At 40.6% G+C, this 26,511-nt stretch overlaps 1 protein-coding gene across 1 annotated transcript; it reads left to right on the forward strand.

The window, feature by feature from the left end:
* The first annotated feature begins 1,787 nt into the window (after window positions 1-1,787).
* On the forward strand, window positions 1,788-25,336 carry n4bp1 (nedd4 binding protein 1). The gene is given in 13 exon segments (XM_034205930.1): window positions 1,788-2,310; window positions 5,408-5,635; window positions 5,759-5,932; window positions 6,741-7,276; window positions 8,732-9,086; window positions 9,996-10,217; window positions 10,219-10,329; window positions 11,241-11,479; window positions 19,291-19,421; window positions 21,382-21,478; window positions 21,945-22,052; window positions 22,242-22,343; window positions 23,166-25,336. Coding segments are annotated over 13 exon segments (2,979 nt in total). The 5' UTR covers window positions 1,788-1,998; the 3' UTR covers window positions 23,530-25,336.
* Window positions 25,337-26,511: the final 1,175 nt, after the last annotated feature.

Here is a 26,511-nt window from a genome sequence, read left to right on the forward strand (position 1 = left end):
TCTTTAAACACCTGTATATCACATTAACTCACAGACAAAAGTGGAAATGTACATAATATAACACTCTTTATTGGCATAATCCCTTATTCAACTTTGAGAATAAAATGTAAACGTTGAAAATAAATGGGAAGAATAAAGTCGAACGTTCGGTAAATGCTTGATACATTTTCGATTTTATTCTCAACAGATTTAAGATGTTATTGTCAATATGGTGATTCAATTTAATTCTCAAAATTAAACTTAATTCATGGAAGAAATGTTTCCATTTGAATATTGGCACTAACACTCTTTGCAGATAAGAAAAACGTAATGTGTGTTATCTTTTTTTCAATCTTAAGGCTGCAAATGCACAGTTTTCTCTTTTATTTGATCTATCACCTTCCTTTTAAAACATGGTAAGCCAAATATTGACTATGTAGTGTCTCATTAAGTACATACTACCAGTCAATGTCCAATTTAGTCCTCCAACATATTCTGTCCTCCTTTGTGGTGAAGTCCTTTTTTGCTCATCCTTACCGGATCTAAGGACATTTTGCTCTGATGTATGGAGTCTTTGTTGTTGCAGTTTTCCTTCTCATGCCTTATGTATGCCGTAACTTATCCTTTTATCTGTAGGAAATGGTCACTTTTGTCGTGAAATACTGTAATTGAAGAAATGGACAAACAGCAAACCCATGTACCAAACATAGCCCTTTCTTCAGAATGATTGACACATTGGGTAAATAGCTATTTTCAATATCCTTATTAGGCAAACATCTTGTGAGGCACCAATTAAGCTTATTGCTCTCCCCACAATGAAAGCCTGCCTTGCTTTCATGTAATTTTAAGATCAAAAGTAGTCAACCAATGTGTAGTAAAGATACATAAATTGTGTTTGTTTACATTTATTGGTTAAACACAATTTAATTAGAATGTCTATCTGTTTTATAACTTAAAATATAACAGCATATCAAATTACATTTGGACAGAGTCACTCTACAAGACATGACACAGAAATTGAATTACCTACTTTTGCAGATATTTGACGGATGCAAACTCTCAAGTTATATTTAAAACAAATCCTGTTCTGTTACTTACATCATTTGTATTCCTGTGATAGTTGCCCACGCTATGTGCACTGATCTTATCTAACTTAGCAGCTTTATTGTTATTTTAAACAAGGACACTGTCAACACAGATGCTGGTACTATACTACTATTCTCATTTTTCAAGATCTTTATCTATGTTGTTGATGTCATAAAAATGTAGGTCACTGTGCATTTGTTTTCACAACACATTAGGATGCAACAGTGGAAAGTACATTTAGTAGAGCTTGCTACTTTATATGCCTACTTTCACTATACTACCATTTTAGAGACAAATGTTAAACACTGTACACTACTACATTATTTTGATAACTTTAGTTACTATTAATTTCCAGATTCAGATTAATAATACAAAAATAAATTCAACAATTAAACTATGAAATATCAGAAGAGTATTCACAAGCTATCCTGCAATGTGTCGCAATAATCTAATATAGCCTACCTACATTACTCTGAAATGGGCTATTGAGCGAAATTAGTAGGCCTACTGCTACTTTTGGTATATCTGCAGGTGCCATTTTGTACTCTTACTCAAGTAGCATTTTAAATAGCATGATGCTTGTAGCACTTGAGTCTTTCTTCGCTGTGCCTGTGGTATTGCTACGGTTAGTGACTTAAATTAAATATCCGAGTACTTGTTCATTAAGCACTGCAGATAAACATCTCGGCCACTGAACTGTCGTGTTTTGATGACGCAGTCACTGGGACTTTCCGGATACGTCACTCGGGGCTTCCGAGTTATCAAGCTAGCTCTACCTCTGTGTTCATGTCGTTAGACACTGTTAACGTCGCCTTGTTGCTCTGGAGTAAACACCAAAAGAGACCATGAAAACGCCAAAGGCTCCTTACATCACCGAGAGGTTTGTATATTAAGACGTCGTTGTCGGGAGCGACGGGCAGACTGAGATTCGGAATGTCAACAACGCGGCCCCTCCTCGGGATGAGGCGAGTCACCGAGCTAATGTGCCAGGAGCAGCCGAGCAGCAGGCTCCCTGCGGCCGCCGCGAGGCAGCAGCTCGAGACCCCCACCGTGGACGAGTTTACGGTGCTGGAGGAGAAAGAAAATGAGCTGAAAGCTGCCAAGCCTCGAGTGGAGCAGGTTTTTAAAGTAACATTCACCATTATCGGTCTTTTGGACCACACGGGACTGCCGCTCGGTAGCAAAACATCACGGCAGATATGGCTGCAGCTCATAGGAAACACAGACGACGTGTCGAAGGCAAAGGTGAGGTCCTGTTAGACTGTTTCGCTTCGTTTTTTGTATCGATAAGTTAAGAGACCAATGTGGAAACGAGTTGTGTTTATCAAAGAAAATACCGAATATCAACCAGGCTCGGTTGTCGCTGATGCGCAGGTGTCTCTCTCGGTGTCCGGGGATTGGCACCTGTCTCTGCTGTTCGGCACACACCAGCAAAGTAGTCTAGATGGAAATATTTCCATCTAGACTAAATGGTACTTGTATAAAGTCAGAACTGGTAATGGATGTCATATTAACAGTCATTAGATGTGGCCTATAATCTCACCCACTCCTAAATGTAGATACATATTCTATGAAAAGTACTCATAGGTAGTCATATTTACCATTATGTTACAGTTACCACATTATTGATATTGTGGTGTCCAGTCAAGAATATCATGACATTTGATTTCGTCATTGTGTTGTCGCCTTGCGAAATAAGCCCCCTGATGATGTCAAGAACAAGGTCACATATACCAGTTCAGTTTCCAAAATATGTGTATTGATATTTACTGCGTAGTGTTTGCCACAATATAAATGTCAAGCAACAATAAACTGACAAAAGTTAGACAGTGAAATAGTTGAGTTGTGTTCTCTCTCTGGGAAACAAACATAATGTCTTTGTCCTTCAGAATAACATTTCAGCATTTTCGGAAATGTATGTCACCATGTTGTTGGGGGTAGGCCTATGTTCACAGATATTACAAAAATACATTTATTTCACAGTATAATTCCTCTTAGATTGAGGATGCAGATATCAAGGGCAGTTTATTAAGATAATGTCAGTTAGGCAACCATTATTTCTAAATCAATATTTCAACACCTCATTGGAGATTGACTCCTGGGTATTTCCTGGGAAGTTTAGCTGTTGCCTATTTACTGTGGAATCGCAGATGACACCTTAGTATGAACCTGGGATTGCAGTAGCCATCTATGATGTAGTCATGTATAGCCCTATTCCATCATGTTCTCATTGGTGCATTAAACACTTCATTTGATTTGTCTAAAGAAACTATCAAATCCTCATGAAAATTATTTATTTGCATTTGTTTATTTCACGATAACCATTACAATTAAAAGGGCTTGGATTTAAAACATCTAAAAATGTGGTGAACAATAATCAATTTGAAAGGTGTCCTGGTCTCAGTTGCATTCAGATATTATACACTACTTACACATGCAAAAAAGCTGTTAGCATTGGTAGCATTTATTTATGCTAAGAGCATCAGTCCCACTTCATTTTAGGGCTGCTCAATTAATCGTATTTTAATCGCAATTACGATTTTGGCTTGCAACGATTACGAAAACGTAATCGAAATAAAACGATTTTTTTTTTTTTTCTATTATTATTATTATTATTATTTTTTTTTTTATTTACAGTTGAATTATACTTAAAGTTCAGGGTAATCAACTGTTAAAAACATACTGTTCCATTTTTTTTGAATAAATGTATGTTTTCAAAGTAAATGAATAATCGTTTTTAATAATCGTGATATCAATTATTGACCCAAATAATCGAGATTATGATTTTTGCCATAATCGAGCAGCCCTACTTCATCTTGTGTCGTGAATATTATTTTAGTGCATAAGTTGCTCCCCACTGTACCCAGCTGTTCCAAGCTCTGCCATTCAACTGAGAATGTCATTTGGAAATAGTCCATTTATTGTAAGAATGCCACCCGAGTCATAAATGGCTTCCTGCCTAAGAATACCAAGGTATGTTGGTGCTCCTCTAGTTGGGAAATCACTGCCATTTTTCCCATAATAAGCTTTCTTGCAATGTGGTTTCACCAGTTTGCATCTCATTTTAACCACACAAAAAATCCTGCACGTGATTGGAAATATCACCATTTATTATTTTGTCTTTCTGCCGCAGTTTTAAATAGATTTGAACAGAGTTAGCAATGACTTGCTGTCTCCTTGACTTCCAGAGGGTGCCAAACAATTTGTAACTTTCTGTATTTAGTTTATAAATTGAATCATAGCTTACAGTCAAATAGTTTGCACTTATTATGTCATTGTTTCATTTTTAGTGTAATTAGGCTTTGACTACACAGAGGGAGAGTTCTGTACAATTACTTTGGTTTGATGGTTTTAAGCATAACCTAAGCTAAAGCGCAGCCACTCCTTTTAATATACATCGTAATAAATGGTGAAAATGGTTTTGGGCAACCAGTGTCCAAATGGTCCCAGGCCGGGTTCTAACCCGGTCCTCTGCATGGGGACCAAGCAACCCTAACTCAAAGATATTGTGTTATTAAACATCACAACAATCTAACACAAGCAGAGTTTCCTTCTAATAATGTAAACTTGATGCCATGTTTTTATTTGTAATTGTATTTCAAGTTTAAGTGCCAGCAGCTAATTTCCATTTCTGCCCCCTGTTTTATGTTTTTGATGTCTTGTCCTTGTATGTTTCTTTGTAAAGTGACCTTGAGGTTATGAAAGGCGCTATATCAATTCAAGTTATTATTATAATTTGGCAAAGCGTCATACCTACTGGAAGTCCCATCTCATCTTATCTATTGTTTGATGCTGGAAGCCTCACCCTAATATTTGTAAGCTGGTTCTCTTTCTGCCCCGCTGTGTCATTGTTGAGTCATTTTACATTCTCAGTATCAGCTTTTATACTTAACGCTTAAGAACTCTGACACAGTATCCGTAAGGAAGTTACAGCGCCCACCTGCAGCTAATTCATCCGGACCTTTCCCAGAGCCAGGAGATTCCCTGAATCACCGACAAGTGTTTAGTTTCAGCACGTGTCTGTGCTGCTTCTCTACAGTGACGCACCGGTGTAGACTCATGAACGAAGAAGGACATTTTGACTCTAGCTCAGTAAAGATTATGTTTATATTTAATTTTTCTGTGCTTTATTTGGACTTTTGCAGAAATTCTAGATATTTAGAAGCAGTTGTCACTAAAAATCTTTGCATTTTATGACTTGAGATCCCAGTTTACCTTGTAGTTTCTACCAAATCCTTTTTAAAAAGCAAATGGGAATTTTGTTCTCCAAAAAAAAAAGGTGTACGGTCATAATACAAATAATACAATCTTATCAATGTTTTTTTTCTACTTGTTTTGGCAGGAATATGTTCGAGGACTCTGTGACCCAGAACTACAAAAAGAAGAGAGATACCCGGTGGACATGCACTGTATTTTTGCCGGGGCTCGGGGCCTCTTCCTCGACAGGCTCATCCGGGACACCAGTGCTGAAGTGGTGGTGCCCGAGCTGGGCCGCCTGCGTCTGTTGGGCCGGGCGGAACCCGTAGTCATGGCGCAGAGCCGGGTTCAGCAGTTTGTAGCACTATTCCTGGTGAGGGCACTTGTCATCTGTGGGCATACACAATGCTACAATGCAAGTCTAGAACTCTAGTCCGTAACTCTAGTAATTGTACAGTCTCTTTTAAAAAATCTGTGTGTCTGTGGTGTTTTCCAGGAAAAGCGAAGTCTACCAAGTGACAGAGAGCCGGCAGTGAAACGAGCGTTCAAGTCCTTCGTCGAGGAAAGAGATGACAAGTACACTATGGAGCTTCTTCTGCTGCCCAGTGCCCTGAAGGAAGAGCTCCTGGGACTGGCTCACAGCCCCACCTCCACCTCCACATCTGCCCTGGTTAGTATATACATTTCTATTTGAATGATTTATTACAAACAGCAAACTGTAAAACCCACTTCATTCAAACTCGACAGAAACAAAAATGAACTCACCATTTTTAGGTAAGCCTTTCCACTGTTCCAACAACAAACTCTAATTTTTAGAAATAAACTCTTAATTCACACATAGATGTGGAAGTATGCGTCTCTAAATGTGTTTTTCCCCGCCGTCTGCCTGCTGAGAATCTGATCACTAAGCAGGAAATTGTCCCTTAAGAGTAAGATTTTAAAATTAGCAAAATAAATAAGCCATATAAGAGCAATTATTTAAAGCCACTTACTTTATGGAGTCTATAATAACACAGATGGTGATATTGTCAAAGTCTTCATGCTCAAGTCAAAGCTTGAGATGTGTGTTTGACAGATAATATTATATTGTTCTATCAACTTGTACAAGTCAGGAGAAATGTATCTCATGATGTAGTTTGACAATAGATTACACTTAACTAACTTACATTTTAAATAATTCTAACCCCCCCCCATTGTAGATTGTACAACGTTTGACAAGCTTCTTTGGTTTACTCTTATGTATTTAGCAGATATTCTATGTCAGCATATTTTATTCAAAGGCAGTGAAGAAAAGAACATTAGTCAGATAATTCTGTCAATAAGTGAAAGAGAAGATGTACAACACAAGCTCTTTATTCGGTAGGCGGAACCATGTGGAACCCACAGGGAAATGGGATATGAATCATGACCGTGGCGAGTGTTGGAGGGGAACTATAACTGTACTTTTCTTAACTAAGATTTTGCGTTTCCTCTCCCAGGCTCAGCTCAACCAGACGCTTCACCCCAGCATGGTGGAGGCGGAGCAGGACCGCTCGCAGAGCAGCACCCCCGTGACGGAACTCTCCAACCGCATCCTGGGCACCAGCTTCGAGGAGAAAGGGTCCGCAGCAGCGTTTGGAGGTAAAGCAGCAGGGGCAGGAGGAGGTGCGGGTCCCGAGGCCGTCCTGCTCAACGGGAACCGGTCCTCACACAAGCGGCGCTCGTCGGAGAGCGAGAATCGGGACACAAAGAGACAATACTCTCTGGAGCGGAGGGAGGAGTCGCCGGAGAGAGCGAGAGAGAGAGAGAGGGAGAGACAGAGGGACAGAGAAGGCCGGGGGGGCAGCAGCAGCAGCTGTAGGTCCAAAACCCCCTCTGCTTCATCATGCCACTCCTCTTCCTCCACCTCCTCCTCTGCAGGGAAAGCAAACACTGTAGTGGGTGTGAGCATGTTGGACTCCAGTGAAGGAATCTCAGACGAAGGGGAGGCAGTGAGCCCGGAAACCAACCTCCGCTGCCTAGTCAACTTCTTCAGGTAAAGGTCAACATACTTTGAATCATAATGAATTATTATTATTACCTGACAGAAATGACTTGTTAACTGAATAAGTAGTTGTGGACGAGTAGAACATGAGTTCCGATATACATTTTGATTGATTACTTTTTTTGTATCGGGCTAAAGGCTTTAGATCTTTCTTGTGTGTTACAGAAGGTGTTTACGATAGTCAGTATAAAAACAATCCTTATTATAGTCTCAAATATATGTAGACAGACTGCAAAGAAATACCTACCTCGTTTGATTTCCATGAAACAACCCTAACCCTAACCCTAACCCTAACCCTAACCCTAACCCTAACCCTAACCCTAACCCTAACCCAAAGGCTCAAATACCCAATCTTTTTACTGCAATCATCACCTGAAGCTAATTTGAGGCTTCATCAGAATGTGTTGCTTTCAGTCTAGCGCGCCTGTTCCTCTGTTGATGACTCTGTAGTTTTCTTTGTGTATCCTTGCTGTGTGAATTCTCTACTACCAAGACTAACTTTGAAATACAATTTCTCATTAACTAACTGCTCATTTTAGAATTGGTTGAAAAAAAAATCTATGGAACAGTTCTGCATAAAATAAGAACTGTGGAACTGACTTAATAATAATAATAATAAATTATGTCTATAGCGCTTTTCTTGAACCCAAAGACGCTTTACATTTGGGAGGGAGGGTAGACAAACAAAACAAAAACAAAACCACTTAGGAAGGTATTTCTTCACAGCAAGCATTGATGGCTAGAACAATAAAAGCCACCAGCTGAAATGTAATTGGACCGTGAAGGCCTCCACCAAGGCCAATGCTGCATTTAAGAACTGCTTGGAAAGCTCCATTTCACGAGTTGGCAAGTAGTTCTTCCGACTTCGGTTTGCTGCGAGCAAAGATGTGTTTTTTTTGTTTTACCTGTGAATTTTCACAGTTGGGAACACTTTTCTTTTTATTATTCGATTGGCACATTGCTCACTGTTTACCTGGCGTTAGCTTAGTCCCTGCTGTTGCGGACGCAGGAACTAAAATGGCCTACTGTACCCTGTATGCATGTCATCCCTTCCATCTCCCCTCTCTCTTATAGAGGCTAAAACTGGTCCAAAAAACAATCTTTAAGAAAAACAAGAGTATTTCAACACTACATGAATGCCCTATCTTGCGAAGTTACAAACGTAAAAAACAATGTGTGCATTTACTCCGGTAACAGTGTTTCCTTCACAATGATTTATTTCTTGGGCCTTGCTACACCCTTCCACAAGTTTCATTAAAAAAAAAACACCTTTAGATTTCCCATCGTCCTGCTGACAGACAGACTGAAATAACCTCCTGGCAAATGCAAAAAGGGGCATGTGGGAATAGTTTTATCCCAGCTTGGAATTAAATGTGAGACTATCTCATTCTGCAATAACCTCTGTTACTGCCGAATGAAACCATGTTAAAACTAATTTTCCTTCAGAACCATGGGATACCAGCAGGAAGTAGTGGAGCGTGTCGTCAAGGAGACGGGTCAAATAGAAGACACCTTCCTCGTTCTGGAGAAAATTGTGGAGGAAACCAAACGTTATGAAGAGGGGTCAAGAGGAGGGGAAAAAGAAAGACAATTGAACTCTGTGCGCTCTCCTGACACCTCCTCATCATCATCATCATCCTCTTTGGCCTCTTGGTTCAGAGAGAAGGACCGGGAGCTGAGCCGAGCGCTGGTGGACCCCGGCAGGTCGAAGGAGAACATCAGGCCAAAGCAGCACAGAGGCAGCAGCAACGGGCTGGGGCACCGGAGGCAGTGCAGCGGCAGCGAGACCAGCACTCAGCAGGTGACAGCCCTTCAACCTTAAAAATGGTTTCACTTTTCTTTTTCACTTTGACTTTGTAACCCCCTTAGACAGTGAGATGAAATGTTTGTTCAATGTTTCTAGCTTGAGATCACAGAGCATTACAGTCGCTTTGGTGCATGCTACATTTCACCTAATACCAAGTATTCCCTTCATCTCACCAAGAAATGCACCATCACATTTTCATCTCATATCTTTACATTATGTTTAGCTAACAATTCTACCCAAAGCAATACGTGCATTAGACCATGAAGATACAAACTCCAGAAAGCCAGACTCCTTTAAGTACGTAGGTTTCAGTAAGCCAAACAAATGTAAGTTCTACTGCATCGGTTTGAGTTAGCCAAACCTTTCTAACTTCCATGAACATTGAGAGTGAGCATCTTCCTTTGTTTGTTTTTGATTCTAATGGAAACGGGTTGGTTTTCAGTCTGCAACAAAGGATGTGGGGGCTTATATGAACTCACATGACACATCTAAATGCATTTTAAAGCCACATTCTGAGGACTGCATCTTTAACATGCACATTTGTAAGATGTCTGAAATAAGCTTTGTTTATAGAGTTTTTTACTTCTGGGGATTGCATTTACGCTTAAACTGTTATTAATGTGTTGTCAATATATGGACATCCTTCTGAACAAAGCATTTAAGTAGTCGAGGGAGAGGCCAACTTCTGATTAAGCCGACAAAAATACTCCTCACTGCCCTAAGGGTTAGGCTGCACTAACCCTTACCCACTCCACATGGATATATTTAATGTTGCGACGATCATAAGGAAAAATACCGACCAATTTGTTCCAAAACTTGCTTTATGAGTGATTTTTAAATGTTGCCAATGCATGCTGTTTTTCTCCCATTTAAAAAAATGAAAATAAAAAATGTCCTTTTTAGGCCGTCACTATCAAGAGGAGCTCTAGTGCTCAGGGAGGAGCGAGAAACTACGACGTCATCACCATCGACGATGACAACGTCATCGTCACCAATACCAATACGGCAGAGAGCAGGATGTCCCGGATGATGACTGTGCCTCACCTGGACACCCAGTCAGGATCCAGACCAGACTACTTGGCGCGGGGAGGGGGGGCTGCCTCACAGAGGGACTACCTGTCGAGGGGGGGGGACACAGACTTTGGGAGGAGCGGTGAAGGTGGAGACGGTGACGGCGCTGCGCAGCACGCCGCAGTGGCTCGCTGCCACCACATCATCTCTAGCCTCCACCCCCAGTGTAGGTATTACCTCACTGTCAATGGGTTTTAATATTGTTACTTCTATTGGATTTTACACCCTCATTTTGCCAAATGATATATGCAGAGCGTCTAATGGGGGAAAGTTTCAGGTTTTTATTTTTTATTTATCTCAACCAGACCTTAACCAAAAAAGTATTAGTGATATCAAAGCTTGTTTCGAAGCCAATCAGGGTCCAATATTAAAAAGTATGAAGTAAAAACATGAGACCTCCAGCACACATACACTGCAAATGGACTTTTAAACCAATTAGTAGACTTATAGTGTCGGGCAGTTTACTTTTTGTGAGATCAAACGCACAATATTAGTAAGTGTATGGTTTGTTTTTTCGCTTTTGGAGAATTGTTAAGGTTGTAAGTTTCAAAAGCTCCTGTTGCACTGTATTCATTTTTAATAGTTTTTTTATTAAAGTTAATTGAATTGGGTTATCCTGGGAAAGTCATGGATTTTGACAAAGAAGTACTCGACTCACTTCACATTTAGTCAGTTTTAGCTTCCATTCCTATTGGTGAATCTTTTCTGTTGTGTTTGAAGGAAACCAGTGTTACCTCTGGATGAAACTGATGAGTCATCAAAACAAGTTTAAACAATATGTAAATGTGTTCGTACATACAGCTGAGCCAGTAGAGGAAAAAGGAATCACATGGTTTTCATAACACCTGTCAAATCTTCTGTTGGATAGTTCTTCATTTGTGTTACCAAACTTCAGACTTAAATGAACACGCGTAAAGAGTACAGAAAATCTTCGTGTTTGGCTGTGTCATTTTACGTCAAGTATAATATTTATTTTGTCTTTACCATATCATAGCTCTTTCCCTATTTACATGATATTCAAATCACCCTCTTGTCCTTCTGTAACATTACAAGTCTTGTTTGGTTCTTTCCCCTCAGTCAGCTCAGCCCATTCCCCGCCCGTCGTCCTCCTCAGCCTATCAGACGATCGGCCACACGGGGTATCACGAGTTCGGGACCAGGACCCCACCTGCCAACGACCCCCCTGCCCCCCCGGTGACGGGCCTTTCTCGCTTCAATCAGTCGCTGAGGACCCCGTACACTCTGAAGCTGCCGAACGAGCCGGGGTGTCAGGAGTTGCGACACATCATCATCGACGGTAGCAACGTGGCCATGGCGTGAGTCTGCACACACAATAAGAGAAGCTTTTATTATAATAGACTTGACTATCAACCAGTTGCGAACCGTGACTATCACAACTGGACCTTCTGTAGAAATGATCAATCCACACGTACGCTCTTATTCAGTGTAAGGGCCAAGGGTCAAGGATATAGAATACCTTGGTTGGAGGATATTCTTCCCAGAGACCGAGAAACATATCTGATTGGTTGAATTTGTTTTCTAACACAAAACCACTCAAACGCGTAGTGCATGGGCCGAGAAGGACAAACAAATCAACTTGACACTGTAAGATTACAGATCAACAACACAGATACAATACTCATTTATTCATTTTATTTAACTTGTATTTATATAATTAATTCGATATTTTCTTTTTTTATCTGAGTTTTCCAGGGTATTCTCTGAATACCTTGAAGGCCCTGACGGTTCACCACTGCTATCCACACATCTATTCTTATTAAGTTTGAAGAGATATATATTTCATTGTGTTTCATGGACACCAAGGAGACCCTTTCCTGCGGCAGATTGAGACCCGAAGGAGTGCTTTATGTTCTTGAGGTTGTTCTGCTAAAGTTTCTCTCATCTTGGAACCCACCACACTTCTCGACAGGTTGTCAGTCTGACAGCATTGTCGGTTTTGGTCTGGGAATTTTTCTTGGTTGAGTGTCTGCAGTGCACACATTATCAGATCAGCTCGGAAGATACAGCGGCTACTTTTGTATTCAATTTTGCAAATATTTTGAAGAAGATCAGAGTGTTTTAGGGACACCTTATTTTCCATTGGTTGATTTGAAGGGTTGCAGTCCCACTTTGGCTCAGGTAGTTGATGGATATTTTGGCAGATTGCGTGGTGCTGATTGGCTCCATTGGGTGTGGGTATTAACAAACGCTGACCTGCACATCACTTCTTGATAGGCTTTGAATGCTAACACAGCAGAAGTGGCTAATTTTCAATAAGTTTGATCCAACGTGAAGTATCAATTCAGTTGCGTCCCCATGGGACTGCTTCAATGTCAGTGTGCGTTATTTTATAAAATCATATAAATATATATACCAGGAAAGCTCTGGTCAGCTTTGAGTCTGTTTTAACCATCAAAGTATATTACAAAAACAGGTATAAACTAATTGTATATGCTGCAGATAGATGTGTTGTAATTGCTTTAGATAACCAGGTAGAGTGCAGCTAATGTGCAGTATTATTTCCTTTGTGTCGGTAGAATTTTAGTTGTCTAAGATTTTCACTAGTTGAATACAACCCTAGAATGCGTACATCGTTTTGTTTTGTACTAGTTGCAGTGCATTGTTTTTGAGACATAGGTGTAATAAAGATAGGTGTAGTCTAGAGTTTACCAGCACTTTATTACAAAGCTATAACTACTCTCAGTACTGGGACAATTTGGTTTTTTAAGAGATGTTTTTTATGTGAATCACCCAACAGTTCCTGAACATCATAGAGACAAAATACCATCAGTGTATCAGTGAAAAACCAATCTCACGTCTTGAATCAGCATGTCTTACTGGTATGAGTGTATCTCCTGTGATGACGATTCAAATACCGCACCTGTTGTACATGCACCACGTTTTTCCTTTTTACACACAAAGCCATCTCCCTTCCCAGCAGCACCGCCATCATCACCAGTTACACACTCTGTCACACACTCAATCTGAATGAAGCACATGTTACTGTGCGTGGGTCGCATCCCTTACAGTGTAGGCGCACCAAAACCTAGCCCACACACACCGTAAGGTTTTACTCATCGAAAGCAGCTGTAACACTCAATTTGAGAAGTGGGCGTGTAGTACACGGGCGTTTTTGGGAAGAAACGCCCTTTCTAGTAATGTGTAGTTTCGGTCATATCCAGAAATTGTGCAACAAAGGAAGGATAAAGAGCAACCTGTTGTGTTTTTTTTTTCGCTTATGTGTCCCCACATTCCTCTTCCGAGATGACCTTGTTTTGACCTCTCGCTTTTTCAACCACTAACTTTCACGTTCTCTGTAACTCCCACTCTTCCTCATATCTTTCCAGAAGTATGCCTTAACAGAGAAGCGCCTCTGACTCGACATTTGTCATACAGATGATCGTAAGGATTTCATCATTGTTTTTTTAATAGACAATGCTAATTAAGAGCAACAGATATATGTCCTATTAAGGAATCAATGAGGTGATTTAGGACAGATGCCTACAAAGCAATCTTTAAAGAGCTTTGAAATCCTGTTTTGTTTTGTTTTTTGGCCACAACTGCTTCAGATTATGTTTAAAGGGTGTGGGTTTAAAGTGCTAATAAGGCCATGTAAACTCATCCCAATGAGCTCAGAGCGGTTCTCCCTCATCGGGTTATGTCCCGGTTTCCAAGGTGATTTCACCCCTTGCATAATCTGTTCCTGCTGCGGTGTCCTTTATCACTTTCTCTTTCAACAGTCGGGGGGAACTTCCCTTACATTTGCATTGCGGCTCTGACCGCAAGCTGAAAATGCTCTAGCACGTGTGTGTGTTTCTGACTCTAGGAGTGTGTGTGTTCTCTCTACCTTGTGCTTGTGATGCCAGGTCACAGAAAACACGTTTGTAATCAGTTAACTGTACAGAGACAGTGAGTGTTAAATAGATGAGTTTTCCCATTCTGTTACAGCTAGGCCCTCAATATGGAGTGGTGGAATATTAAAGTCATAGTACGGCAATATTTGTAATAAATGTGCAAATATAAAAAAAACGTAACTTAACTGTCATGCACTGGCAAGCACGTGAAAATATTTTGGAAAATGTATTGATTTATTTGTTGTGATGTATCCAGGCTAAAATGACACTATTTCATGTTTGTTTTTTTTCAAAAAAATTGATTTGATTCATCCATCTTACACACATTCTTTATTGAACCCATTTTACCACTATACTACATCCACATTACAGCCATGTTACTTCCATGTTACAGCCCTACAGTATATACCACCTGATACACCATGTTAAATCCCTGTTACACCCAAATATTACACCGATCTTACTCTGTTATTACACCTTTTTATCTGATTATCGGCTTCAAATTATAAGTGTATCTGTGAGTGAATATCCCCTATGTATCCCCTTCTCTGGGCAGTGTCTCCCAGGATACATTTAGGTTTCATAAAAAATACCCCTGTTTGGCACAAGTAAAACAATGATTATTATTCAACGATTATCTTAATCATGTTAAAAAGATACTCAGTCCCTATTATAACATAAATCCTATTAAGACATATATGGTATTTCCATATTGTGGAACCATGCTTTTTATTGCTATCACCGTCAGCAAAGGTTTTTGCGGCATAAAACTTTTGGGGTATTTTTCTTTTTTGGCCAAACTTGCGTCACTTTGCTGAACAACTGCAAAATATTGATGTGCTTGCTGTGCGTCTCTGCTTCACCACAGCTCACGTGAGGCCACATCGATGGTCCCGATAGTAGCCCGCTACACAGGGAAGTTACTAGCAGAGAAAAAAGTGATTGACATGATAAAGAAGAAGAGTCAAGAGAAGCTCCATTCATAAGGCAACAGTTTGATCCTTAAAAATAACTGTGATTCCTTTTTACTAATCTTGCGATATGATTCACAATATTGCAGAGATTAGATTAACGAATAATAATAATGAGGATTATCATTGTGATTTCTTAAGACAACCGGTACAAACAAGGATTTTTATTAAGTTTGTAGAATAACGTTTTTAGACTGGAATATCCCTGCAGCGCCATAATACTTTATTCAATTATTTATGTGTATTTTTTCACAGACATGTGGCCCGTATTAGTCCATATTGCGATTATAATGACATTTACATTTTTGCAGGCAAATCTTAAAGGGCCCATGTCATGCTTTTCCGGTTATTACCCGTCCCCTTGTGTGTTATGAAGGTTTTTCTGCATGTAAACGGTCTGCAGAGTCACAAACCCTCAAAGTACACCCTGTAGCGAGTAAAACTCTAACACAGAGAAGACCTGTCTATGCTGCCCCAGAACGCCTCGTTGGACTTCTCTTTTTCCATAGTTTGCTTCCTGGGTTCTGTGACCTGTGAACACCCAAATCAACAACAAATGACCGGATTGGCTCAAATGGACCAATCCGCGGAGCACCTCACACACCAGGATCCCTTGGTTAACTAACAGGGAGTCCCCATTGACTTGCATAGAGCTCCCTGAACGCTGGTAATAGACGAGTTGGGATGGCGGAGAAATGCTCTCCGCAGACCCATGCTCACAGCGTTATAAACCTTTTTCTTACTCAATATCAAGTCACACTTATTGTTTTTACTTTGGCTGTGAGTGTTTGTGTGTGCTCACGATGAGTTTTGCTGTGTCTCGCTGTATCGCCGACCCGGAAACCTGTCCGCTCCTCGCCGAGCAGCAGCGAGCCTCGCAACTTCTCGACCAATCAGAGCACACTGGGCTCACAGGGAGGGGGGGCAGGAGCTCCAACAAGCCGTTTAGGACAGAGAGTGAATACTCATACTATACAGAGATGCTGTTTGAGAAACCAATGTGAGTTTGGAAAATTGCACAATTTAAATCTATTCTAGTAGACCTCAACAATGGAATTATGATCAGTAGAAATGGCCATGACATGGGACCTTTAAAGCACCAGTCTGACTTGTTGGACTGCATTCAGTCTTGAGTTGTATTCCGTTAAAGAAAAGTTGACACATTTTTCTGCTGCTAAATGGTTGAAAAACTCTGCTACGCTTATTTCAGATTCAAACTTTTTCTCTGAAAATGATCCTGTTTACAAGCAGATTTCCCCCAATATGAAAATAGCTTATTTTCAGAAATAGCCATTTCATTCTTTTAGTTTTTGCGGTGTGGATGATCAATGGACGTTTTTTATGGCATAGTCTATGCAGCATTTCCTTCACCACACACACCTAAGACCAGCAAATTGGCAATAATATATATATATACACTGAACAAAAATATAAATGCAACACTTTTGTTTTTGCTCCTATTTTTCATGAGATGAACTCAAAGATCTAAAACATTTTCTATATACACAAAATAACCATTTCTCTCTTATATTGTTCACAAATCTGAAAAAATCTGTGATAGTGAGCACTTCTCCTTTGCCGAGATAATCCATCCCACCTCACAGGTGTGGCATATCAAGATGCTGATTAGACAGCATGATTATTGCACAGGTGTGCCTTAGGCTGGCCACAATAAAAGGCCACTCTGAAACGTGCAGTTTTGCTTTATTGGGGGGTTCTGGTCAAAAAACCAGTCAGTATCTGGTGTGACCACCATTTGCCTCACGCAGTGCAACACATCTGCTTCGCATAGAGTTGATCAGGTTGTTGATTGTGGCCTGTGGAATGTTGGTCCACTCCTCTTCAATGGCTGTAAAGGAAGTTGCTGGATATTGGCAGGAACTGGAACACGCTGTCGTATACGCCGATCCAGAGCGTCCCAAACATGCTCAATGGGTGACATGTCCGGTGAGTATGCTGGCCATGCAAGAACTGGGATGTTTTCAGCCTCCAGGAATTGTGTACAGATCCTTGCAACATGGGGCCGTGCATTATCATGCTGCAACATGAGGTGATGGTCGTGGATGAATGGCACAACAATGGGCCTCAGGATCTCGTCACGGTATCTCTGTGCATTCACAATGCCATCAATAAAATGCACCTGTGTTCTTCGTCCATAACATACGCCTGCCCATACCATAACCCCACCACCACCATGGGCCACTCCATTCACAACATTGACATCAGAAAACCGCTCACCCACACGATGCCACACACGCTGTCTGCCATCTGCCCTGAACAGTGAAAACCGGGATTCATCCGTGAAGAGAACACCTCTCCAACGTGCCAGACGTCATCGAATGTGAGCATTTGCCCACTCAAGTCGAACCGGAGTCAGGTCGAGACCCCGATGAGGACGACGAGCATGCAGATGAGCTTCCCTGAGACGGTTTCTGACAGTTTGTGCAGAAATTCTTTGGTTATGCAAACCGATTGTTGCAGCAGCTGTCCGAGTGGCTGGTCTCAGACGATCTTGGAGGTGAACATGCTGGATGTGGAGGTCCTGGGCTGGTGTGGTTACACGTGGTCTGCGGTTGTGAGGCCGGTTGGATGTACTGCCAAATTCTCTGAAACGCCTTTGGAGACGGCTTATGGTAGAGAAATGAACATTCAATTCACGGGCAACAGCTCTGGTGGACATTCCTGCTGTCAGCATGCCAATTGCACGCTCCCTCAAAACCTACGACATCTGTGGCATTGTGCTGTGTGATAAAACGGAACATTTTAGAGTGGCCTTTTATTGTGGCCAGCCTAAGGCACACCTGTGCAACAATCATGCCGTCTAATCAGCATCTTGATATGCCACACCTGTGAGGTGGGATGGATTATCTCGGCAAAGGAGAAGTGCTCACTATCACAGATTTTTTTCAGATTTGTGAACAATATTTGAGAGAAATGGTTATTTTGTGTATATAGAAAATGTTTTAGATCTTTGAGTTCATCTCATGAAAAATGGGAGCAAAAACAAAAGTGTTGCATTTATATTTTTGTTCAGTGTATATGTTTAAACCGAGTTTAAAAACTCTGCGAGGACGTCAGCAGCGTGCGGCTCGCTGCAGCTTCCTGCTTCCTGCTGGCTGCTCTTGGGGAGTTTCTCATCTCTGTTTCTGTTTATTTTTTGTTTTGTGGTTTTCTGTCCGACCCATTTGTTGTATTACAGCTGTCTGACGTGCGAGCACAGACTGTGCACGTCAACACCGTTAATATGGGTCAGCTGAGGGTGTGATGTGCATTTTGTTTGTCTGTGAGTTTTGTATTGAGCACTGTCAAAACAACTGCCCAGTTTATCATTACTTCAGTTGCCAGGGAGACCATTGGAACCTGTTTGACATGGTTCACTGCTGTTGCCTAACGCTGTAGTTCATTTCCATGTGTGGATTTTTTTCTTACCCAGAGGTGCTATTTAAACAGGCCAGAGGAAATGGGTTAGAAAATTGTTGACATGTGATTTATTTTGCGATGATTTAGTATATATAGGAATGGGCGGATCCAAATAGGGCTTCGCAATGTGGGCTAATGCAGTACTCAAAAAACAAACTTAAATCCAATTTGTTTCCCGAAACAACTCAACTCGTAGCCGATAGCTATGCCAATGCGCTCTTTTAAATGTTAGATCTGTATACCTAACTTGATGAAACTCATTGGAAATATTGTATTATTTTATTTCTTTAGTGATACAAGGCCAGAGATTGCTGTTGCAAACGTAGTCTGTGGCTTTAGACTTTATGAATATTACTAATCGCAGAAGCACAGAATTTCTATTTTATACATATATGTTTTTAATTGTTTTGATTATAAATGTGACAATTTTCTGGGCTTTGATTCCTTAATACTTAAGTTTTCTTTTAGATGTTTTTGTAATACCTTTTTAAAAAGGAATCGTAAAACATACTGTGTTTCAAAATAAATTAAGATATAATATACAGCTTTGTTTCTCCTCATTGATTATTTTTTAAACGCACATATTTATAAATGATTACATCAAGCAGTATTTTATTTTACATTTAGTTTCATATTAATCTACATTTCATGCATGTAGTTTACTTAATCCTAGATTTACCTTGCATGATGGTGTCATTTGCATTAGTTATGTCTTTTTTTTCTTCTATTCATCTCCTAAGCATATTGTAGGTTCCACTGCGGGGCTCGGCACTCTTGGAGACGCTGCTTATCAGTCACAGTGCTCAGTGGTTGTCAAACATATTCCTGATGTGTCCATCCTCCTCCTCACTGTGTCGCTTCTCTTTTCCTCCTCCTCTCCAGTCACGGCCTTCATCGGTTCTTCTCCTGTCGAGGGATAGCGCTGGCTGTGGAGACATTTTGGAGGCGGGGCCACCGGGAGATCACAGTGTTTGTCCCCCAGTGGCGTCAGAAGAGGGACCGACTCACAACAGGTACACAGGGCAGACTCTCAGCTGTGTGGTTGCTATGTAACAATAATGATCCTGGTTCCATTCTGGCCTCGAGGTCCTTGGTTGAATATCACATTCCCCTTCTCGTTCTCTCTCCCTCATTTATACACTGTCATCTGTCGAATAAAGAAACCGAATGTAAAAGTGTTGACTTTCAGCTTTTAAGGTTGTTTAAGTTAAATAAAATAATATTATAGACATTTTTAAATACCATGTAACTGATGTCAACACTATAACCATTTCAAAATGATTGTTAAAGTAATATAATGTCATTTTAATATGCTTTCATATCAGGCCTCCTGGTAAAAAATAATCTACAAATGCTTTTTTAAACGATCTACAGTGGGGCAAAAAAGTAGTTAGTCAGCCACCAATTGTGCAAGTTCTCCCACTTAAAAAGATGAGAGAGGCCTGTAATTTTCATCCTAGGTACACTTCAACTATGAGAGACAGAATGGGGGGAAAGAATCCAGGAAATCACATTTTTTTTATTTTTAATGAATTAATTGGTCAATTCTTCGGTAAAATAAGTATTTGGTCACCTACAAACAAACAAGATTTCTGGCTCTCACAGACCTGTAACTTCTTCTTTAAGAGCCTCCTCTGTCCTCCACTTGTTAACTGTATTAATGGCACCTGTTTGAACTCGTTATCAGTATAAAAGACACCTGTCCACAACCCCAAACAGTCACACTCCAAACTCCACTATGGCCAAGACCAAAGAGCTGTCAAAGGACACCAGAAACAAAATTGTAGACCTGCACGAGGCTGGGAAGACTGAATCTGCAATAGGTAAGCAGCTTGGTGTGAAGAAATCAACTGTGGGAGCAATTATTAGAAAATGGAAGACATACAAGACCACTGATAATCTCCCTCGATCTGGGGCTCCACGCAAGATCTCACCCCATGGGGTCAAAATGATCACAAGAACGGTGAGCAAAAATCCCAGAACCACACAGGTCAATGACCTGCAGAGAGCTGGGACCAAAGTAACAAAGGCTACCATCAGTAACACACTATGCCGCCAGGGACTCAAATCCTGCAGTGCCAGACGTGTCCCCCTGCTTAAGCCAGTACATGTCCAGGCCCGTCTGAAGTTTGCTAGAGAGCATTTAGATGATCCAGAAGAGGATTGGGAGAATGTCATATGGTCAGATGAAACCAAAATAGAACTTTTTGGTAAAAACTCAACTAGACGTGTTTGGAGGAGAAAGAATGCTGAGTTGCATCCAAAGAACACCATACCTACTGTGAAACATGGGGGTGGAAACATCATGCTTTGGGGCTGTTTTTCTGCAAAGGGACCAGGACGACTGATCCGTGTAAAGGAAAGAATGAATGGGGCCATGTATCGTGAGATTTTGAGTGACAACCTCCTTCCATCAGCAAAGGCATTGAAGATGAAACGTGGCTGGGTCTTTCAGCATGACAATGATCCCAAACACACCGCCTGGGCAACGAAGGAGTGGCTTCGTAAGAAGCATTTCAAGGTCCTGGAGTGGCCTAGCCAGTCTCCAGATCTCAACCCCATAGAACATCTTTGGAGGGAGTTGAAAGTCTGTGTTGCCCAGCGACAGCCCCAAAACATCACTGCTCTAGAGGAGATCTGCATGGAGGAATGGGCCAAAATACCAGCAACAGTGTGTGAAAACCTTGTGAAGACTTACAGAAAACGTTTGACCTCTGTCATTGCCAACAAAGGGTATATAACATATATATAATATATATATATTTTTTCATAGTTGAAGTGTACCTAGGATGAAAATTACAGGCCTCTCATCTTTTTAAGTGGAGAACTTGCACAATTGGTGGCTGACTAAATACTTTTTTGCCCCACTGTATATACCTGCATGTTTGAGCGTGCAGGATCTATTTCTCTGTGTTTTCTTGCTTTTCCATTTCTATTATTTTGTAGTATAAATCTAACACATTTATTTTGCAGAGCAACACTTTCTAAACCAGCTAGAAGACCTGCGACTGCTCTCCTTCACTCCCTCCAGAGAGGTGTGTGGCCAGAGGATATCCTCACATGACGACAGGTACACACACAGCCTTTAACCTTTGAGGAGAGAGTCCTCCAGACGGCTAAAACAACACACACACAAGAGATGGAGGTGTATAGCAGAGACGTAAAAGAGCCGGGATCGAACCGCTCGCTTATCTCTGGGCGTTTCAGTTCCATTATGAACTTATCTCCTCGTCCCCTACGCAAAAATCCAACATTATGTTTCCTTGACTCTCACCCCACCCATCAACAACTACAGTCATAATGTATTTTCAAACGGGGATGATGAAGCTGACTACTAGAGGACAGAGCCAACCGATCTTATGTAAAATAAGTGGTGTTTTATGATTTAATAGATATTTTTAATGTTGTCATTCTGGTAAAGCCAGATTTTGATCATCACTTTAGGTGTGTATTTCCCTGTGAATTCACCAGCTTCTGACCTTTGACCGCAGGGAAACTCCCGAGTGTCTAATCCATACTTCCTCTCTCTTTGATAGGTTCCTGCTCCACCTAGCAGAAAAAACAGACGGGATCATCGTAACCAATGACAACCTGAGGGACTTTGTCGACACCTCGGACACCTGGCGCAAGATCATTCAAGAGAGGTGACTGTTAATGACGTATCACAGTTCAGTCAGTCATTACGTTTCCATTACCCAACTTGCCACTGGAAAGTCCACACTGCCAGCTGGATTACAAATGTTAACTCTGTAGCGCCTACACCTGAAGCCTGGCAGATAAAAATCATACTTCACTTTATCAAATAGTGATATTATTTTTTCTTTCACTGATAGGTTGCTTCAGTTTACTTTTGTGGAGGACCACTTCATGATCCCTGATGACCCTCTGGGGAGAAACGGACCGCATCTAGACTTCTTCCTGCGTAAAGACAACAGGTATGTTTTATCCACAGATGTGTCTATCGTTAGCCAAAACCTTAACAAATACGTGGTTGTAGTCTCGTTGAAACACTTATATTAAATAAAGACTATACTTGCTAAGCTTAGGGGAATACTCAATTCTGATTGGTCAATTAAGACGTTCAGCAGTCTGCTCTCTTTCAATAGCAGAGCGTTACTAACAACGCTCTGATCAAGGGACTATGTGCAGTCATATCAAAACGCAGAAAGAAGTCCGGTCAATTTAATGGCAGCCGTTGGCAAAACAAACACATCTGTCTTCGTAAATAAGAAAACCCCATGGAATACTTGTTGAATGTTATTTTTTTATATTTGTGGAGAGCAACAAACTTGGGATTCATTCTGACTAAACTGTCCCCAGTAAAAAATAAAGGAGAACAAAAACATGAAAACAGTACAAGGAAAGAAACGAGGTAGACACACAGAAAGCTGGAGTACAGATAAATCAGCAGCAGCAGAAGAAGAAGACAGACAGGAAGTAAACACTTAAGGGAACACGGTATTGGCTCTGGAAGTGTTTAAAGACTGCTTTTATGGAAAATCAATGTGAACACACCTGGACAGTTACAGAAAACCTCGCTCGGTGCTGCCATCATTTTGAGGTTACGTTGCTGTCACCACAGCTCCAGCCGTTGGCACACAAGGAATGGACTACTTTTTTGAAGAAGAAGCAAAACAATCCTTTTTGAATCCATACAATTATTTTTAAATCGGTATCTTTATTTGGGCTTGTGTTGCAGTGAATGGGCTGTTGCACCTTTCACACTCTCCCCCTCTCATTTTCTCTCTTCCTGTCAGGAGGGCCCCGCCCACTCCTCCCCCTATGAGACCCCCATGCTTCCGGCCGTCGTCCCAGCAGCAGCTGCCGCTCTACGTCCAGGCCCTCCACTCGGCTCCTCGGACCCCTGCCTCCACGCCGCTAACCCCTTCCTCTCTGACGACGCACTGGCCCGGCTGCGGCCCACCCGAGTGGCTCCCGCCCCGCCGTTCCCCCTCGCCCTCGCCCTCCCCGCCTCCCCAGCGGTCGCCAGGGGAGACGTCGGTGCTGAAGACAAAGCTTTACGACATCTTCCCCGACCAGAAGCAACGCATCGACCGCATGCTCAGCGACAACCCGTACATGAGAGACCTGAACGCCCTGTCGGGGCTGCTCCTGGGATAAAAAGACACACACTGAACATATGAACACATGTGCAAGAATATAAGTGTCGGCATAAAAAAATTATTTATTTTACCAATTATCCCAGCTTGGAGTGCACAGAAAAGTTTTTAATAACGTTTTACATAAAGACTGATCATCAAACTAGCTGATATCGGCAAAACAGATATTTTTTGAATATTTTTCTCTCCCACTTCTTGGCTCTCAAATTGATTAAAGTAACAATCACTGGTGTCTACAGAACCAATACAAAAATGTCAAGCAGCAAAGTCTATATTGTTCCGATGGTAATAATTCATTGCAGATCCTTGAGTCCTGAGGTTCCCTAAAGTTTGGGAACATCAGCAGGAAAAAACCACTTTGGACCAACAGCTCAGCACACGATGGGTTTCCTCTCCAGAACCCTGTTTACCACCAGACTCTTAACACCTTTCTAAATATACCAGCCCTGAGCATTTTATTATACAATTTGGGACAGGTTTGCATGTGTTTATATTTTCAACATATTAGTTGTTGACTTGTTATTTTCTTTAACAGTGAACTCACTATTAGGCAGTACCAGGGTATTCAAATCTGTCAGGGAGCCGTTTCAGCTGTTTAGATGGTTTTTCCACCATTTCCTTTGCAGTGCACTTTCAGGACGCTCTATGAGATCATAAACTGTAAGTGACAGTTGATGTCCGACATAAATCCCCAAAAGTCATATTTGGATAGTAGACGCAACCTTTTTTTGCCGCTAACCATATACAAAAAAAACACCTTTTTAGACATGTTTTAAGGGCAATATTTTTGATTGTATAACGATGGGCAGTGATGACAAAGTGAGGTTCTCTCATCTCAGATCTAAATCTAGACCATGCTTTAATACTCAAAAAATTCTTCCTAAAATGTCAAAACAACTGAAGATTAAATGGTGTATAAAGAATCATTCTTTTCAGGTCAGCAATTTAGTGCTTTGTGATTGTTCTAATTTATTATTCTTTACTTTAGAACCTCAATGTTGGACAGAAATTGGCTCAATAATCCAAAGAAAATATGACATAACCACCATCTCCATGTTCTTGGTGTTGATTTGCAAACCTGCTGTTTATAAGAGACCTCCGGGGCTGAAACTGAATTTGCTGCTCTGATAAACTGTGATGGAGCCGGGCAGTTGAACTTTTGTTAAATATGTTCTAAGCATTACTTGTTCAAGTTTGAGACTGTTAACAGTTCTCAGGAGGATTCTGTCACTGTTCTACATCTGTATTTTGTTCCAAGATGCTTACTGAGTCCTCCGCCTCAGACTTTAGGAAATAATGTCAGTGCATTACACTACAACAGTTTAGATCATCCTATGTTAATTCAGTTAAATGACCAACTTTAATTGGACATCACACACCATGAGTTTGCTTTGCTGAAGAAAATCTCCAAAGACAGATTTACTTTTGTAATTAGTGTTAAATAGCTTAATTGAATGCACTGAAAGTCCTTAACGGTGTAAAACAAGGTTTCATGCTTGAATCAGTTTTTGTACGTTGAGAGAATATTGGCCGCAGCGTGCATATTTGATGTGCATCAGTTTTGTAAAAATACACAGACTTTCTCCTTGTAAGAAAAAAAAGTATCTGCACAAAAACTTCACAAGATGTCAAAATCTAAGTTTTGTTCGTACTATCTTGTAAGGATTACTGAAGGATTTTCTCTTTTGCTGTATTATAATTTTGTGTATATTGATTTATTTTTTGTAAATACAAGGTTTTTTTTTTGCTACGGTGCACCTATGGTTTTATGTATGTGAAAAACAAAATAAAAAAAGCAGTCCTACATACCTTTTCCTGTGTTTATTTTCATTTTCATCTGTTCATCAGTGTTTGAAATCATTTGTCTTTAATGTATTGTATTGTAAGAGGCGACATAACTGTGATGATCATAAGTTTAGTTGGAAAGAAACTCATTTCCAATTTTGGCCAATAAGGCTAGCTGTGTGTTCCTGTTTTCCAATATGTATGCTATGCTAAGCTAACAGCATCATATTAACTATAAACAATTCCTTTAAATGTGTTAATGGTTGTAACAAGGTAGTAAGGGTTCATTCTACAAGTCAGTTGTGATAAATATTGTGTACATTATAAAAATACTTTGAGCCACATTGTATTTAAAACAAATAATTTGTTGACTATTTTGATTTTCTTTAATCACATTTTTACTTTGTTAGGTAATAAAAAAAAAATAAAAAATGTTTTTTCTAGCAAGCTGTGAGGCTGTTACTAGTCACAGCAGTGCTTTCAGCGAAGTGCTAAGACGCTTACAATGACGATGCTAACATGCTAACGGTACTGTTCGCGGGTTTAATCTTCAAGTGTAGCTAACTAACACTGAACACAAAGTAGGCTACATCTAAGTTAAATTGTAATGTCATTAATTTTGCATTGGAAACATTTGAAGTTTGACCTAAAGATAGCATTTAAATGGATTATTAAATATATAAACTAATAATGGATAATAAAGAAGGGGACATGATAATCTACACATTTGTGGAGATATTTTGGCTCAAAACCACAATTGTCAAATTGCTGCTTGCGCTAAATGAAAAGTCAGGGGGTAATCAAAATCATTTGGATTCATTTTCAGAGAACAAACAAAGTCTGTAAAATATTTCAGGACAAATCCTTCAGTAGTGGCTGAGATTTTTCAGACTGGTCCACATTAGCAGACCATCTGGGTGTCAGACTGACATTGCTATCCCTAGAGTCTAAACAACTTAGTGCCGCTAGCAGATTTCTACAGAAACGTTATAATCCTGGATCCTTGCTAGCAGCATCCAGGTCAGGCTGACCTAGAGTACCACATTTTGTAAATAAACTGCTTGTGAAACTGCTAAAACCCTGCTGAAAGTTTGGATTGTTTTGACAATGAATTGTTTGAGATAAAGGAAGACTTTCCCACACAAATTCCCTTTCTCTGGTTCAAGTCATACTTGATGTCATATGAGCAGTGAGACAG

Source organism: Gymnodraco acuticeps, unplaced genomic scaffold, assembly GCF_902827175.1.
Source record: "Gymnodraco acuticeps unplaced genomic scaffold, fGymAcu1.1, whole genome shotgun sequence".
In the NCBI taxonomy this organism is placed as follows: domain Eukaryota; kingdom Metazoa; phylum Chordata; class Actinopteri; order Perciformes; family Bathydraconidae; genus Gymnodraco; species Gymnodraco acuticeps.